Source organism: Dermatophagoides pteronyssinus, unplaced genomic scaffold, assembly GCF_027571235.1.
Source record: "Dermatophagoides pteronyssinus isolate colony J.1.1.1.1 unplaced genomic scaffold, Derpt_VIB-CSIC_2022.12 sq0004, whole genome shotgun sequence".
In the NCBI taxonomy this organism is placed as follows: Eukaryota; Metazoa; Arthropoda; class Arachnida; order Sarcoptiformes; family Pyroglyphidae; genus Dermatophagoides; species Dermatophagoides pteronyssinus.
Genome location: NW_027461528.1, coordinates 3,382,616 through 3,395,710, shown reverse-complemented (window position 1 = coordinate 3,395,710; position 13,095 = coordinate 3,382,616). Strand labels below are relative to the sequence as shown.

Here is a 13,095-nt window from a genome sequence, read left to right as displayed (position 1 = left end):
TTTTTAAGATTTTTAGACCTGGATTGAAAGTTTGATCAAATCTTTCATTCATTCGGTGAAATGAAATCAGAATGACAACATTAAATGCTTCTTTTTTTTAATTCTTTCGTTCGTTTGAATATTCTGTGAATGATGGAGAAAATAATAAAAAATATGATAAATTTTTTCAATAAAAATCCAAATAATAATGATAATAATGATCAAGTTCAAATTAAACCAAATCATAAGCTACCAAAATCATTACAAATATCATCGATTGGTACACATTTTTATCGTTATGGTATACATTTTTATTGTCCAACATTTATAATTGAAAATTTTAATCATTATAAACGTTATTGGTATTATAATCCATTGTTTATAATAATAATGGAATTAATCTATCTGTTTCGTAGTATGATTGCATTCTTTCTATCAACTGAATCGGCTGAAAATCGTCAATATTTTATCTATTTGGGTGATTATATGTATTGTATTGGTGCAAAAACACATATAAATTTGGCTGCCATTTGCTATATGTTGATTGGGATTTGTTTATTGATATTAAACATTTATAATCATCAACGTGGTATACGTCCAACATTTCTTTATTCATTAGGTTTTTTAGCTGGTCGTCAAACACCATCATCATCACATTTGAATGATTATCGTTATATTCGTAAAATGTTAACCAAAACACGTTGGATTATCAATTATTGTGAAGTAAATACACGTACTGTCGGGATTGTATCATTCATTCTAAGTGCATGGCCATTATGGTTTGAATGTACAACAGAAGAATTTCTTCTATATGGTTTACCATGGTCAATTATATTTGCAATATCATCATTTTTTACATTTAGTGCTTATTTCTGGAATGCAGCATATTTCTATATACTTTGTAATTATCTTTGTTATCAATTACGTGAGATTAATGATTTGATTGGTAATTTTATATTACGATTAAAATTAATTGAAAAACAACAACAACAACAACCTATTGGACAACAACAACAACAGCAACAACGAAAAAAACAATCATTAAATAAACATAGTATTCGTAGTTTACGTATGAATCTAAATCGTATTGGTAAAGATATTGAACATTTTAATACAAATTATTATCGAGATGTTATATTCATAACAATAGCATTAATGGGTACATTTGGTAATGTTGTATTATATACAGCATTATTTGTACCGGTCGATTTGACAATACGTTTTTCATTATTTTATGCCGTATTATTATCAACATCGGTTATTTGTTGGATATTAAATATTGCATCATTAGTTTATAATGAATCAGTTGTTACACGTAATGTATTGAATAAACTTTATGTTTCACAAATACAATATCATCGTCCAGATACATTATATAATGTTTGTATATTATTTTTTTTATAAAAGATACCTTGATTTACATTTTTAACTAATAATAATAACAATTTCAAATTTTATTTCATTAGATTTTACAAGCAATTGAAGGTCAATCAAAACAACATATGGGATTCTATTTTCTTTTTATTTTTATTATTAATTCATCAAGATTTTTTGAGGTAAATTTTGAGGTCTTTTTGATTTTAATCAAAAAAACAAAACAAAACAAACGTTGATTTTTCATTTAATTTTCGTTTCCTTTTGACAATAGATTATTGGACTTATTGCCGTATTTTTCTTGAAAATCATACAATTATCATTTGCAAAACAATTAATTTGAAAAATCATCGATCGATCAAACAACGACGATTATCATTAATCGATCAAACAATCAATTTTCACTGTTGCAATTTTTTCTATCATTTCTTTTTCTTTTCTTTTAAAAAAGGGGGTTATTCATGCACTAAATGTCATAATAAAAATCGTTTAGATAATTTGAAAAACAACCTTCACATTACCATATAGAGATTTATTGATTCAATTTTTTGTTTGTTTGTTTGTTTTTAAAAATGTCAAAAATGAAATAAAATAAATATGTTTTTTCTTTTGAAATTAAAAATGTTGATTTTCACCAACAGCAACAACAGAAAATTAGAATAATGATTTTCAGGTAGTGAACCTGAAATGAACTTGAAAATTTTAATATTTTAGGGTGGTTTTTATGAAGATAAAACAAAGGCTGCTCATCAATTATTGATAAGCTTGATTTACAACAGAATTAAAAATCAAAAGGAGAATTCTTTATTGCCAAATTTCAATTGCTATTACCACCAACATCATCATTCGCAGACAAAATTGATTTTTGTCAAGGATAAACCGGATTTCAATTTGGATCGATAAAATTAATTATTAAATTTTAAATTAAAAAAAATTCAAATGATAAATTTGCTTAAACAAAAAAAATCTATTTGAACAACACCGACAATAACAAACGAAAACAAACATTGTTAAAATTGAAAATGAATGATGATTTATAATCACGCATTATTTACAAATAATTTTGATAAATTTTTGTCTTCAGCCAATGAATCATTTCATTTGAATGTTGAAGAAATAAAGGGGAATTAACTTCTGAAATTATCATTGGATTATTCATTTGCTAATTTGAATGAACTTGACATTTACAATATCAAAAAACAATTTCTTTAAGCTAAAGTAAAATTCAATCAATCAATTTACATTCAGTCATGATAATAATGAATTTAAACTTTTCATGTTGTTGTTGTTTTTCTCTCTTTCCTCTCTTGATGATAAATGTTTGTTTGGATTACAACAAAACAAAAGGAATATTATGTAAAATGGGATTCAATTCAATTCATTATCGTTGATTGTTTGTCTTTGTTGAATATTATTCCCCTTTCTTTGAGATAATTAATAATTTTTTTTCTTAATACCCCTTGTTTCATGGTCTGAATAAAAACCGGTGATAATTCTCGATCAGATTATCATTTGGTTTGTTTGGTTTGTTTCCTGAAATAATTTCCTAAACATAATGGAAACAATTTCACATAATAATAATAATGATAAAATGATTGTACAACATCGAAAACAACAGCAAAATGATAAACAAAAGAAAAAAAATAATGGCCATAATCATTATCATTTAATAAATCAATTAAGTGTATTGAATAGTGATTTTGAAAAAAATTTTGATCCATATAAAATAATTGATGAAACATATATTGTACGTAGTGTTGGTACACAATTCTATTCATATGGTATACATTTTTATCGGCCAGAATTTTTACAACCAAATTATCATCGTCATTGGTTTTATAATCCTGGCTGTATATTTTTTGTTAATTTTGTTTATATTCTACGCAGTATAATTGCATTATTTATATCACCAAAATTGCAAGAAAATCGTCAATATTTTATCTATTTAGGCGATTGGCCATGGTGTATGGGTGCAAAGACACATATTAATATTGCAGCAATATTCTATACAATGATGGGTACAAGCATTCTTATACTATGTTCAATACATTATTATCGTGGTAATCAACCAATATTTTTACATGCATTAGATTTTTTGGCTGGACGTTGTCCACCATCAAATGCACGTTTATATGATGCAAAATTAGTTGCAAAATTATTAACCAAATCAAGTTTTTGCATACATTTTTGTCAATTGAATACGGTTACTGTTGGTATTGTATCGTTTATATTAAGTGCATGGCCATTATGGTTTAAATGTTCAAAATGGGAATTTATACTGTATGGTTTACCGTGGTCAGCATTTTTCGGCGTATCATCATCCTATACATACAGTGCTTATTCATGGAATTTAATTTATTTTTATCTAATTTGTTCATATTTACGTTATCGTATCCGAGAAATTAATGATCTTGTTACGAAATGGACAAATTTAATTACAAATCAATCAGTCAAACGCAATCATCATCATCAACCACCAAATAGACAAAGAAAATCAATAACATTAGTACATATTGATTTTATTCGTAAACAATTTGATAATATTGGTCATGATATTGAACAATATAGTTCAAAATATTTTGATAAAATATTATTCTTTCTTATTGCATTGGTTGCTATATTTATAAATGTTGTCCTTTATACATCAATATTTATGCCAATCGATCTGACTGTCCGGTTATCATTATTATATTCAGTTGTATTGGCTATTATTGTTATATTTTTCTTATTAAATACTGCATCATCCGTTTATGAAGAATCATTAAAATCATTAAAAATTTTAAATAAATTTAATATATCACTACTGGGACGATTGAATGGTTATTGTGCATATGATGTATGTATTTTTGTTTGAAAAAAAATTCAATCTTTTAAATATTTACTTTTTTTTTGTCAAAATTCAAGTTAATGTTGGCTATTGAAAATCAATCAAAAAAACGTATGGGTTTCTATTTTTTCAATCTATTCATTATTACTTATTTTAAATTTGTTGAGGTTGGTTGGTTTCTATATTTTATTGATCGAATTGATTGATCGATTGAGTATTTGAAAAATCGATTGATTATTCATTTTTTTTTCTTTTCTTTTTTTATTCACTGTACTCTTCATCCGGTGTACGATGATTTAGATTGTCGGTTTGATAGTTGCATATTTTTTGAAAACAACACAGATGTCGTTCCAGAAACGTTTGATTTAACCAGGAAAAAAAATATGATTAATGAATATAAAATGCAAAAAAAATTCAGAAAATCACATTATCGTTTTATTTCATTTCATTTTTTCCCCTTCAAAAGAAAATATTACTCATTTTAAACACAATTACTACTGAATTCCATTATTACTCTTTTCAACAACAGAAAAAAATCGATAATTTTTCACAAAGAATTTCTTCTGCAGAATAACTTTTTTCAGTCATTATTTTTTTTTTTCTCGACCGGTTTCATTCCGTCAAATTCTTCAATCACTGAGTTTATACATTTTTTTCTTGTTTGTTCTTCTTTTACATAATAGAATTAACGAGAACAAACAAACAAACCAATAAAATGTTAATCAATCATTTAAAATCAATCATCATGATGATTGTAAATGAAATATCACCAATTAAATCATCGAAATATATTGAACAATGTTTAAATCGTAATAAAAATATACAAATTTATCATCATTATCGTTTCAGAATGATTATTATAATTTTATTACATTGGTTATTTATAGTAAAATTATTTTCTCAATATCTATATCGAAATGTAGAAAAATATCGTTTATTAACAATAGATATTACTTATTTATTTAATTTGGATGATTTTATCAATCTAATATCAATACCATTAATATTTATGATACAATATTTTTTTCATATATTTTATCTTAAATTTAATCAACGTTTATTTAATATTATTTGGAAAATATTCCATAATCATCAATGTAATGATTATTTTCTATATCCAACATTTCATTATTCACAATCATCATACAATTGTTGTAGTTTTATTTATAAAAATTCATATCGTTTTTTATATGCATTTCAACCGATAATCATTCTATTGAATATAATGATTATAATTTTACATTTTATTTATTTGAAAATATTGTTCATTGGAAATAATGATCAACCAATATTTTGGGAAAATCTTCAAATATTTATCATACAGCTAGTTATAGCCGAATTCAATTGTTTATTTACATTGTTTATTTGGTTTTGTATGGCACATATATTAATTCTTGCAACAGTTGTTTTGTTTATATTTGCAAGTGTAATATTTATTAAATTAGATCAATGTAATCAGCTTATCAAATCAATTATGTATCGAATGATAATGATATTGAAAAATGGTAATAATCGATTACATCAACAACAATTATTCATTAATTATCGATTAGATAGATTTATGCTTGAACATACTGATACATTAACATTAGTTGAAAATACTGATCAACAATATTCAAATTTATTAACAATATTTCTATTATCAACAACACCATTAAATATTGTTTTGATGGGTTCATTTATTATCCAATTACAACAACCACAACAAAAAACATTATTAGAACAATTATTATCATTATCCATGACATTTCAACAATGGATTGGTGTATTTGGTGCACATTTATTGTTTGCTTGTTTTTCAACCAAAATACATAAATGTTCCAAATCATTATTATCATTAGCAACCAATCATTATTATTCAACAACAACAACAACAACTGATATACAACAAAATCATCAACATCAATTTTGTTGGCCAATACGTAGACAATTACGTTTAGCAAATTATATTGAAAAATTTCACACAAAAAATCATTATGGTTTAACATATTCAAAAATAACATTAATATCATTCAAATCATTTGCAAAGGTTTGTTTGAATGTGTTTTTCAATTTTTTATTTTTCAATCTAAATAGACAATAATTTTTTTTCTTTCGTTTCGTTTATCCATTTTTTCTAGTTTCTATTCATCTATGTTAAATGTTTTTGTTTTGCATATAAATTGTTGAAAAAATCAAACAAAATTTGAAAAAGTTTATTGGAAAAAAATAACGATGGTATCGATGGTCGCAAATATTCGTTCATCGCTGGATTTTTTTCGTCCATCAATATTTTAAAATCTTGATTATTTAATTTACAAAATGTATTTTTTAAAAATTTAATCCATTTTCCTTCCATCACCATTTCCAAAATTCATATCGAACAATGTTTATTATCAATTATGGCCAGATAATGTTTTTCAATAAATATTGGTAGAATTAGCCATCTATATAAATGTTGTTTGAAAAGTAAAAAGAAAAAAAAATTAATGAAAAAAACATGGACTTTATGAAAAAGAAGAATAAAAAAATGTAAATCATTAAATATAAATGGGGCAATAAAATCACACACACAAACAAACAAACAAACACAGTTTGATGATAAGAAATCCATCATCAAACATCATTAAACTCTATTTTCATATATCATCATCATCATCATTTCATGTTTATTTGGGCGTTTTCTTCCATATCATCATATCGCATAACATTTTGCGAATGATGTTAACTATGTGAACGTGTGTGTGTTATATATTTTTTTAACAAAAGTAAAAAAGGTAAAAGGTAAAACTTACCTAATGGGAATCAATAATGTAATAATCAATGGAAATATAAGCTGTATATATTCCCATGATGAAAAACCAAAAAAACATATTAAAATCAATTGAAACAATTGAATTATTGTAAATAAATGTACAATACGTTGTGGACATTTTCGTAGATAATGTGTTGGCGGATAGGAAGTCTTTCCAGAAAAAAAAATTCACAGGATTTTTTCGGTTAAGGGGAAAAAATGAGAAAAAAAAAGGAAAAGTTATTAATTTTTTTAAAAAGAGAATCAAAAACAAAACAAAGACGGAAATAGAAACAATTGAATGTTGGTTGATTTGAAATTGAAACAATCGAAACAAAAAGAAGAAGGTATTTTTTTTTCTCTATTTTGGGTTTTTGTTTTTCGTTTCGAATGAAACAAGGAAATTTGAATTTTCAATTTTTTTTCATATTTTTTTTTGCTAGCTTACCTGTTCAGTAAAAAACAATAAAATACGTTCATATAATGAATTTTCACGTAATGTTGATGCAGCACAATAAAGAAATAGACCACATAATACGGCAACAGGTATGTATGATAAAATCCATGGTATAAATATAATAACAATTGCAATCAATATATGTATCATAATACCAGTGATACGTGTTTCACGACTTTTAATAACAATTTGTCGATTAACGTTGGATGTATCACCTGAATATGATGCAGATGCTGATGATGATGATCCAACGGTTATAACATCGGCTAAACTTCTTGCATGCATTGGTGAATGTGGTAATATACCATGCATCCATGGATAACCGATTAATGATAGACCAAGATTAATAATGGCAACAATTAATAAATCCCAATGATATGCATCACCTTTTTTCAAATGATTTGATGGTGATGAAACTAATGCGGCCGATACATTTTGATCAATAAAAAATAACATTGATAATGCAAAACCAAGTATAAATGATAATGCTATTGATTCAAGATTTAAGGATTGAAATCGAACTAAATGCCAAACATAATCATTGGAAACTTTAAATGAATCTGGTTCGATACGTTTGAATACCAAGGAACCGATTAAAGCAAATATAATAACCGATATTGGTAAGGAATAATCGGCTAATGTTACGCGTAAAAATTGAGTCAAATATGGACTATATTTTGTTGTAGAGGAAAAATGATGTCAGCAAACAAGAAAAATAAAAATAAAACTTACGTTGTACTAAAATTATAAAGCATCAATCCTAATATAAATGTTCCAAACATTAAGAATAAAAAAAGAATACTTTTTTCAGGTGCACAATTAGTATCGATAGTAATGGTCGAATTAATAGTTCGACTGATCATCAAATTCGATTCATTAAACGAACAAGAATAATAATTTTGTTGAAAACTATCCAAACATTCACGAATTGAATCGATTGTAAATGCAAAAAATATAAATGTTGCAAATATTTCTTCAGTTGATCGTGTACAATAATGCATTAATTGTGATAAATCAAATATTGAATAAATTATCAGGAAAAATGAATTCCAAATGCCGACCAAAGCGAATAAATCGAAAAAATCAACCGATAAATTCTGTGCAATACTATTAACAATTGATGTATATAGACATAATGGTGCTGTTGTTGCAATAATGACTAATGGTTGACCAGAAATTAATGCAAAAATCAAACCACCAATAGCCTGACCAAGTAATGCTTCTTTTGGACCAATTTTCCCATCGGTATTATGTTGATTCAATACACCGAATGCAACACAAGGTAGAATGCAAGCAAAAAATAATGACATTGTTGATGATAAAACTTTAGCCAATGTTCGCCAACTATCTAAACCATCACTATAATCACTTAGATAATAACGGATTCGACGTTGAAAATTTTCACGTATACCACGACCAAATGAACATTGAAAATGTTTTGCTAATCTATTATCCTCACCATTATCACTATCATCATCGATATCTTTGAAATTTTTATCAATTTCCATAATATCTTGATCTAATGATTTAAGTTTTTGAAGATGATCATCAATAATTGCGGTAAATAATTGTTCATCATTTGTATGTAGTAAATCATTACGTAAACGTGCATCCGATAATAATGTTGCATATGTTCGTGCAATTTCGAATGCATTTTTTGTTGATTTTTGTGGCGATGGAACAACAATCATCACTATTAAACGTAATGAATTTAATGTTGGACCAAAATTTGTTGGCCTTAATAATCTTGTAATGAGAATTTTACGTGTCGACAACAATGATGTTGATGATGATGTTGATGATTCAATTGATGCAAATACACAACACCATGTTGAATCATGTAAAACACCATCATGATGATTATTATTACCACCATCATTATTATCACCATAATAAATTCCTTGAATGAAATTTTTAAATTGATAACCATTGTTATCGTTGAAGATTGCTTGACGAAATTGTTCATATTGTTCCGCTGACAATGTTGCTGGTGTATCGGCTATTTTCTATTTGAATCATTGACAAAAAGAAGAACAAAAAATCAAAATGCAAAATTCAAACAAACAAACCTTAATCATCATTTCAATTATATTATCAACATTTGAATCATAAATATTTAATAATATTAATGGATTTCTTAAAAATATTTCAATATCACGTTGTGAACGAATTTCATTTGTAAATGATTTCATTGGTATTAAATTATTTTGTATTATTGTTAACATTTCCGTATTGGAAATAAACATTGAACGTCGTTGTTGATATTGTTTAATAATTTCCATACGATCATATGAATGTATTGCCATTATTGATGAACGTGGATAATCATTAATAATTTCAATCGAATCTTCATTATCGATATCCGATATTGATTCATTATCGATAGTTTTTATTGACATTTTTCTCTCTCTCATTTGCTTTCTTCAATTGAATCAAAATCAAAATTGAATCAAATCAAACTTTCAAACTAAAAAAAAACTTGATCCAGATTCGGAATTTTTATGATGATGATGATTGGAAAAAATAACCGAAAATCAAAAAAAAGAAAGATAATTTCTGGTAATAAAAAGCAAATTTTATTATCCACAATAAATGATGAATTACTTTGATAATTATCATCATCATGGATACCAAACGAAAATAATCAACGACATCGAGAGAAAAAAAATGATGAATTTTCTTTTCTTAATTGTTTTTTTTTCATTCACAATTGAAACAAACAATAAGAGAAAAGTAAAATGATTGATGATGATGATGATTGATCAATATTAATTAATCAATCAAATGTGACAACTTGTTTCCGAAAAATTATATTCATCATCATTTTAAGGAAATTTCTTGGGAAATGTTTAATGGAAAAAAATTTTATCCAGGAAAATTTCCAAGAAATCTATCATTTAACATTTTTTGATCGAACTGATATCCTAAGTTTTTTGGTTTAAATTCCGGTAATGATTGGTATTTTTTTTTCCTTTCCAATAATCATTTTATTTAATTTATTTAAAAATTATATTAATATTCAATGAACCAAATGTTTGACGTTTATTTTTTTAAATGTTTTTTTTAAATTACAAAAATTATCAAAATTATCATAATTGTAAATAAAATTTTCGGGAAATTTCCCGAAATAAATGTTGAATCGGAATTTCGAAAATTTGTTGGTTTTATCGGTCTTCGTGTTCGATCTGATCGTGGTTTAATTAATTCAACATCATCTTCATCAATACGATCATGTGGTTGTATACGGCCACCACTATGTCGTAATCTTCCCGAAGAATTATCATCATCATCAGTATTTGGTTTTCTGCGATTTGTATGATCGGAAAATTGAATTTTTGTCGTTGATTTTGGACGATTTGGATCGAAATTCGAATCATTTGGACAATTACGATTATGATTTTGCCAATATCTTTGTTTCAATTCACTCAATTTACCATCCATACGTAATTGACGTAATGCACGATTAAAACGATCTTTTAGCGGTGAATTTTTCGGTAATGCAATCGCATATTCAAATTGAAAATTACGACGACGATCATCAATAGCAACCAGATCACAATCACGTTCAACAATATATTCAACAAATGGTGATTCGGTAATAAATGCATAACGTTCTTGTTTAACACGTTTTAATCCTTCACTTTCACCATCAACAAAAACCGATGGATGTGTATCCATATAGCTATACATTTTAGCTACTGTTGGACTATCATGAAACAACGGTAAATTGGCACCATGTTTTTTAACACCATAACGAATATCAGTTTGTTCGGATAGTTCTTTAAATGTACGAATATGATGACCATAACGTTCAAGAATATCACGACGTATTAATGCAGCAAGACCATATTCCATAAATGGTTGAGTGAAATCAACAAATCGGGCACGATTTGTTAATACGGTTATATCACCGATTGCAAAATCCGCTTCACCGCGTGATACTTCACCAATCATTCCATTAACAGTACCATTTGTTGGTGATAACCAACCACCATATTGACCATCACGTACCAATGATAATGTATATGTAATACCCATTAATGGTGCTAATTCATTCAGAAGATCAATACAATATCCTTCAAATTGTCCATTTGAACGTTGACTTACAAATGGCCAATTCTAATTTGGAAAATTTAAAAAAAAAATCAAAAATTTATTCCCATTACTCAACACTAGATGGCGATAGCTTGTCTATGTGTTGTCTAAAATACAAATTAAATTAACCATACCAATATTGTTGTTCCATGTAATGTTTCTGCATTGATAATCAATGCGAATGGTGATGAAATTAATGGTATAATTATGATGATTTTTAAGATAATTATGATTAATTTATTCATTATCGATTTATTTGAAGAAGATATAGATGATAATACTGATCCGAATTGTTTTGAATTCATTGTTTTCGATGATGATGATGATGATTTTCGTGTAATCATCATATCATATCATTTGAAGAATTTCAACTTTAAAAAAAAATGTTTTCCGTATGTTAACACAATCTGATTACATTTCCATTCAATTAGATTAGCACATTATTAGAAAATTCAATTGAAAAAAATGGATTCACAAACTAAACACCCAAAAACACATCACTTGTCACTTGATTGTTTGATTTTTGTTTTCGTTTGGTTGAAAATGAATTTCGAAAAAACAAAACGGAATCAGGAAAAATTAATCAATCAACGGTGTTGGTGTGTTGGTGATAGTGATAGTAGCATCAAATATCATTGACATTGATAATTGAATTTAAAAACTAAAATGAATAATGTAGGTGAAAAAAACTACAAAAAAAAACATTTCCTATTTTTTGTTTGTTTGTTTTTTGTTCCTCTTGGAATGTTGCTGTGTTAAACCAATGGTATGAAGAAAATGAAATGAAAAACATCGGAAAAACATTGCTAAACAATTGATAATATTCGCCTACTTAAAAAAACTAATTATAATCAATCCATGGTTATTTTGTGTGTGTGTGTGTGTGGTATGTAACCAACCAAACCAACATTCAGCAACAACTTTATCATTCAAACAATGTTCATCCTCAAATTACAGCAACAACAACGACGACAATGTTGAAACTTTCTTCATTGTGCGTCCATCCATCCAAAAGCCAGTTTACCATCATTATTGATTCATCAATGATGATGTTTGAACGAAATTTCAACAAAAAAAAGAAACACCAGATGTTTTTTCGTATACGACAAAAAAAAGGATGCGCGCGTGGGTACAATTTTCTTTTTTCTTTTTTTTTTTGAAACTTTTACTTTTTTTGCTTTTTTTGAATGAAAAAAATTTCCATTTCCACAATGAAAGTGAATTTTTGGATGTGGATTTTCTTCGAAACAGGCCGAAAACGGGTTAATCATCATCAGTATCAACAACATTATTGAATTTTTTTTCTTTCGTTTTTTGAGAAAAAATTCAAAGAAAGTTTTTTTTGGGATAAAAAATTTCATTTTTTTTTCATTTTGCCATCGGCAGGTAAAAGCCACAGCAACAAAAAAAAACGAAGAAAAAAAATGAATTTGTCAAAATGCCATTTCAAGCAACAACACCTACGCACGAAAGTCGAATGAAAAATGGATTTTCTTAATAATTTTGTTGCTTTAGCTAAAAAAAAAAAATCATTTAAAAAATTTATGAACAAGGCTAAGATTCTCTTCACCACCACCAACAGAAACAAGA

The 13,095-nt window shown here is 26.5% G+C and overlaps 5 protein-coding genes across 6 annotated transcripts; 3 read left to right on the top strand and 2 right to left on the bottom strand.

The window, feature by feature from the left end:
* The first annotated feature begins 60 nt into the window (after positions 1 to 60).
* LOC113797270 (uncharacterized) lies at positions 61 to 1,877 on the top strand. Its single transcript, XM_027347625.2, has 3 exons — positions 61 to 1,359; positions 1,446 to 1,535; positions 1,628 to 1,877. Exons 1-3 carry the CDS (start codon positions 130 to 132, stop codon positions 1,694 to 1,696), a joined length of 1,389 nt encoding a protein of 462 aa, XP_027203426.2. The 5' UTR covers positions 61 to 129; the 3' UTR covers positions 1,697 to 1,877.
* A 997-nt stretch (positions 1,878 to 2,874) lies between these two features.
* LOC113797235 (uncharacterized) lies at positions 2,875 to 5,074 on the top strand. Its single transcript, XM_027347587.2, has 3 exons — positions 2,875 to 4,189; positions 4,258 to 4,347; positions 4,481 to 5,074. The coding sequence occupies exons 1-3, from the start codon at positions 2,909 to 2,911 to the stop codon at positions 4,547 to 4,549; spliced, it is 1,440 nt and encodes a 479-aa protein (XP_027203388.2). The 5' UTR covers positions 2,875 to 2,908; the 3' UTR covers positions 4,550 to 5,074.
* A 331-nt stretch (positions 5,075 to 5,405) lies between these two features.
* On the top strand, positions 5,406 to 6,263 carry LOC142644880 (uncharacterized). Its single transcript, XM_075819496.1, has one exon. It carries the CDS (start codon positions 5,406 to 5,408, stop codon positions 6,261 to 6,263), a length of 858 nt encoding a protein of 285 aa, XP_075675611.1.
* On the bottom strand, positions 5,983 to 9,914 carry LOC113797251 (solute carrier family 4 member 11-like). Of its 2 annotated transcripts, XM_027347605.2 has the most exons (6): positions 9,480 to 9,914; positions 8,143 to 9,416; positions 7,402 to 8,080; positions 7,077 to 7,124; positions 6,955 to 6,995; positions 5,983 to 6,606 (listed from the first exon to the last, which is right to left on the bottom strand). In XM_027347605.2, the coding sequence occupies exons 1-6, from the start codon at positions 9,822 to 9,824 to the stop codon at positions 6,534 to 6,536; spliced, it is 2,460 nt and encodes an 819-aa protein (XP_027203406.2). In that variant the 5' UTR covers positions 9,825 to 9,914; the 3' UTR covers positions 5,983 to 6,533. The 2 variants fall into 2 exon arrangements, with proteins under 2 accessions (XP_027203406.2, XP_027203405.2); XM_027347604.2 differs by having other exon boundaries at positions 6,955 to 7,124; positions 9,480 to 9,913.
* A 514-nt stretch (positions 9,915 to 10,428) lies between these two features.
* Positions 10,429 to 12,490, bottom strand: LOC113797540 (glutamate receptor ionotropic, kainate glr-3-like). The gene is made up of 2 exons (XM_027347944.2): positions 11,640 to 12,490; positions 10,429 to 11,529 (listed from the first exon to the last, which is right to left on the bottom strand). Exons 1-2 carry the CDS (start codon positions 11,850 to 11,852, stop codon positions 10,474 to 10,476), a joined length of 1,269 nt encoding a protein of 422 aa, XP_027203745.2. The 5' UTR covers positions 11,853 to 12,490; the 3' UTR covers positions 10,429 to 10,473.
* Between the last annotated feature and the right edge of the window lie 605 nt (positions 12,491 to 13,095).

Excerpts from the sequence above, each read along its gene's own strand:
- LOC113797540 (XM_027347944.2), bottom strand. The coding sequence starts at position 11,852 with ATGATGATTACACGAAAATCATCATCATCATCATCGAAAACAATGAAT. Across the intron at positions 11,530-11,639 it reads TACATGGAACAACAATATTG|AATTGGCCATTTGTAAGTCA; the intron begins GTATGGTTAATT and ends TTTCCAAATTAG.
- LOC113797251 (XM_027347604.2), bottom strand. The coding sequence starts at position 9,824 with ATGAGAGAGAGAAAAATGTCAATAAAAACTATCGATAATGAATCAATA. Across the intron at positions 9,417-9,479 it reads TAATTGAAATGATGATTAAG|AAAATAGCCGATACACCAGC; the intron begins GTTTGTTTGTTT and ends TGATTCAAATAG. Across the intron at positions 7,125-7,401 it reads TATTGTTTTTTACTGAACAG|ACTTCCTATCCGCCAACACA; the intron begins GTAAGCTAGCAA and ends TTTTCTGGAAAG.
- LOC113797270 (XM_027347625.2), top strand. The coding sequence starts at position 130 with ATGATGGAGAAAATAATAAAAAATATGATAAATTTTTTCAATAAAAAT. Across the intron at positions 1,360-1,445 it reads GTCCAGATACATTATATAAT|ATTTTACAAGCAATTGAAGG; the intron begins GTTTGTATATTA and ends TTATTTCATTAG. Across the intron at positions 1,536-1,627 it reads ATTCATCAAGATTTTTTGAG|ATTATTGGACTTATTGCCGT; the intron begins GTAAATTTTGAG and ends TTTTGACAATAG.
- LOC142644880 (XM_075819496.1), top strand. The coding sequence starts at position 5,406 with ATGATTATAATTTTACATTTTATTTATTTGAAAATATTGTTCATTGGA.
- LOC113797235 (XM_027347587.2), top strand. The coding sequence starts at position 2,909 with ATGGAAACAATTTCACATAATAATAATAATGATAAAATGATTGTACAA. Across the intron at positions 4,190-4,257 it reads ATGGTTATTGTGCATATGAT|TTAATGTTGGCTATTGAAAA; the intron begins GTATGTATTTTT and ends TCAAAATTCAAG. Across the intron at positions 4,348-4,480 it reads CTTATTTTAAATTTGTTGAG|ATTGTCGGTTTGATAGTTGC; the intron begins GTTGGTTGGTTT and ends ACGATGATTTAG.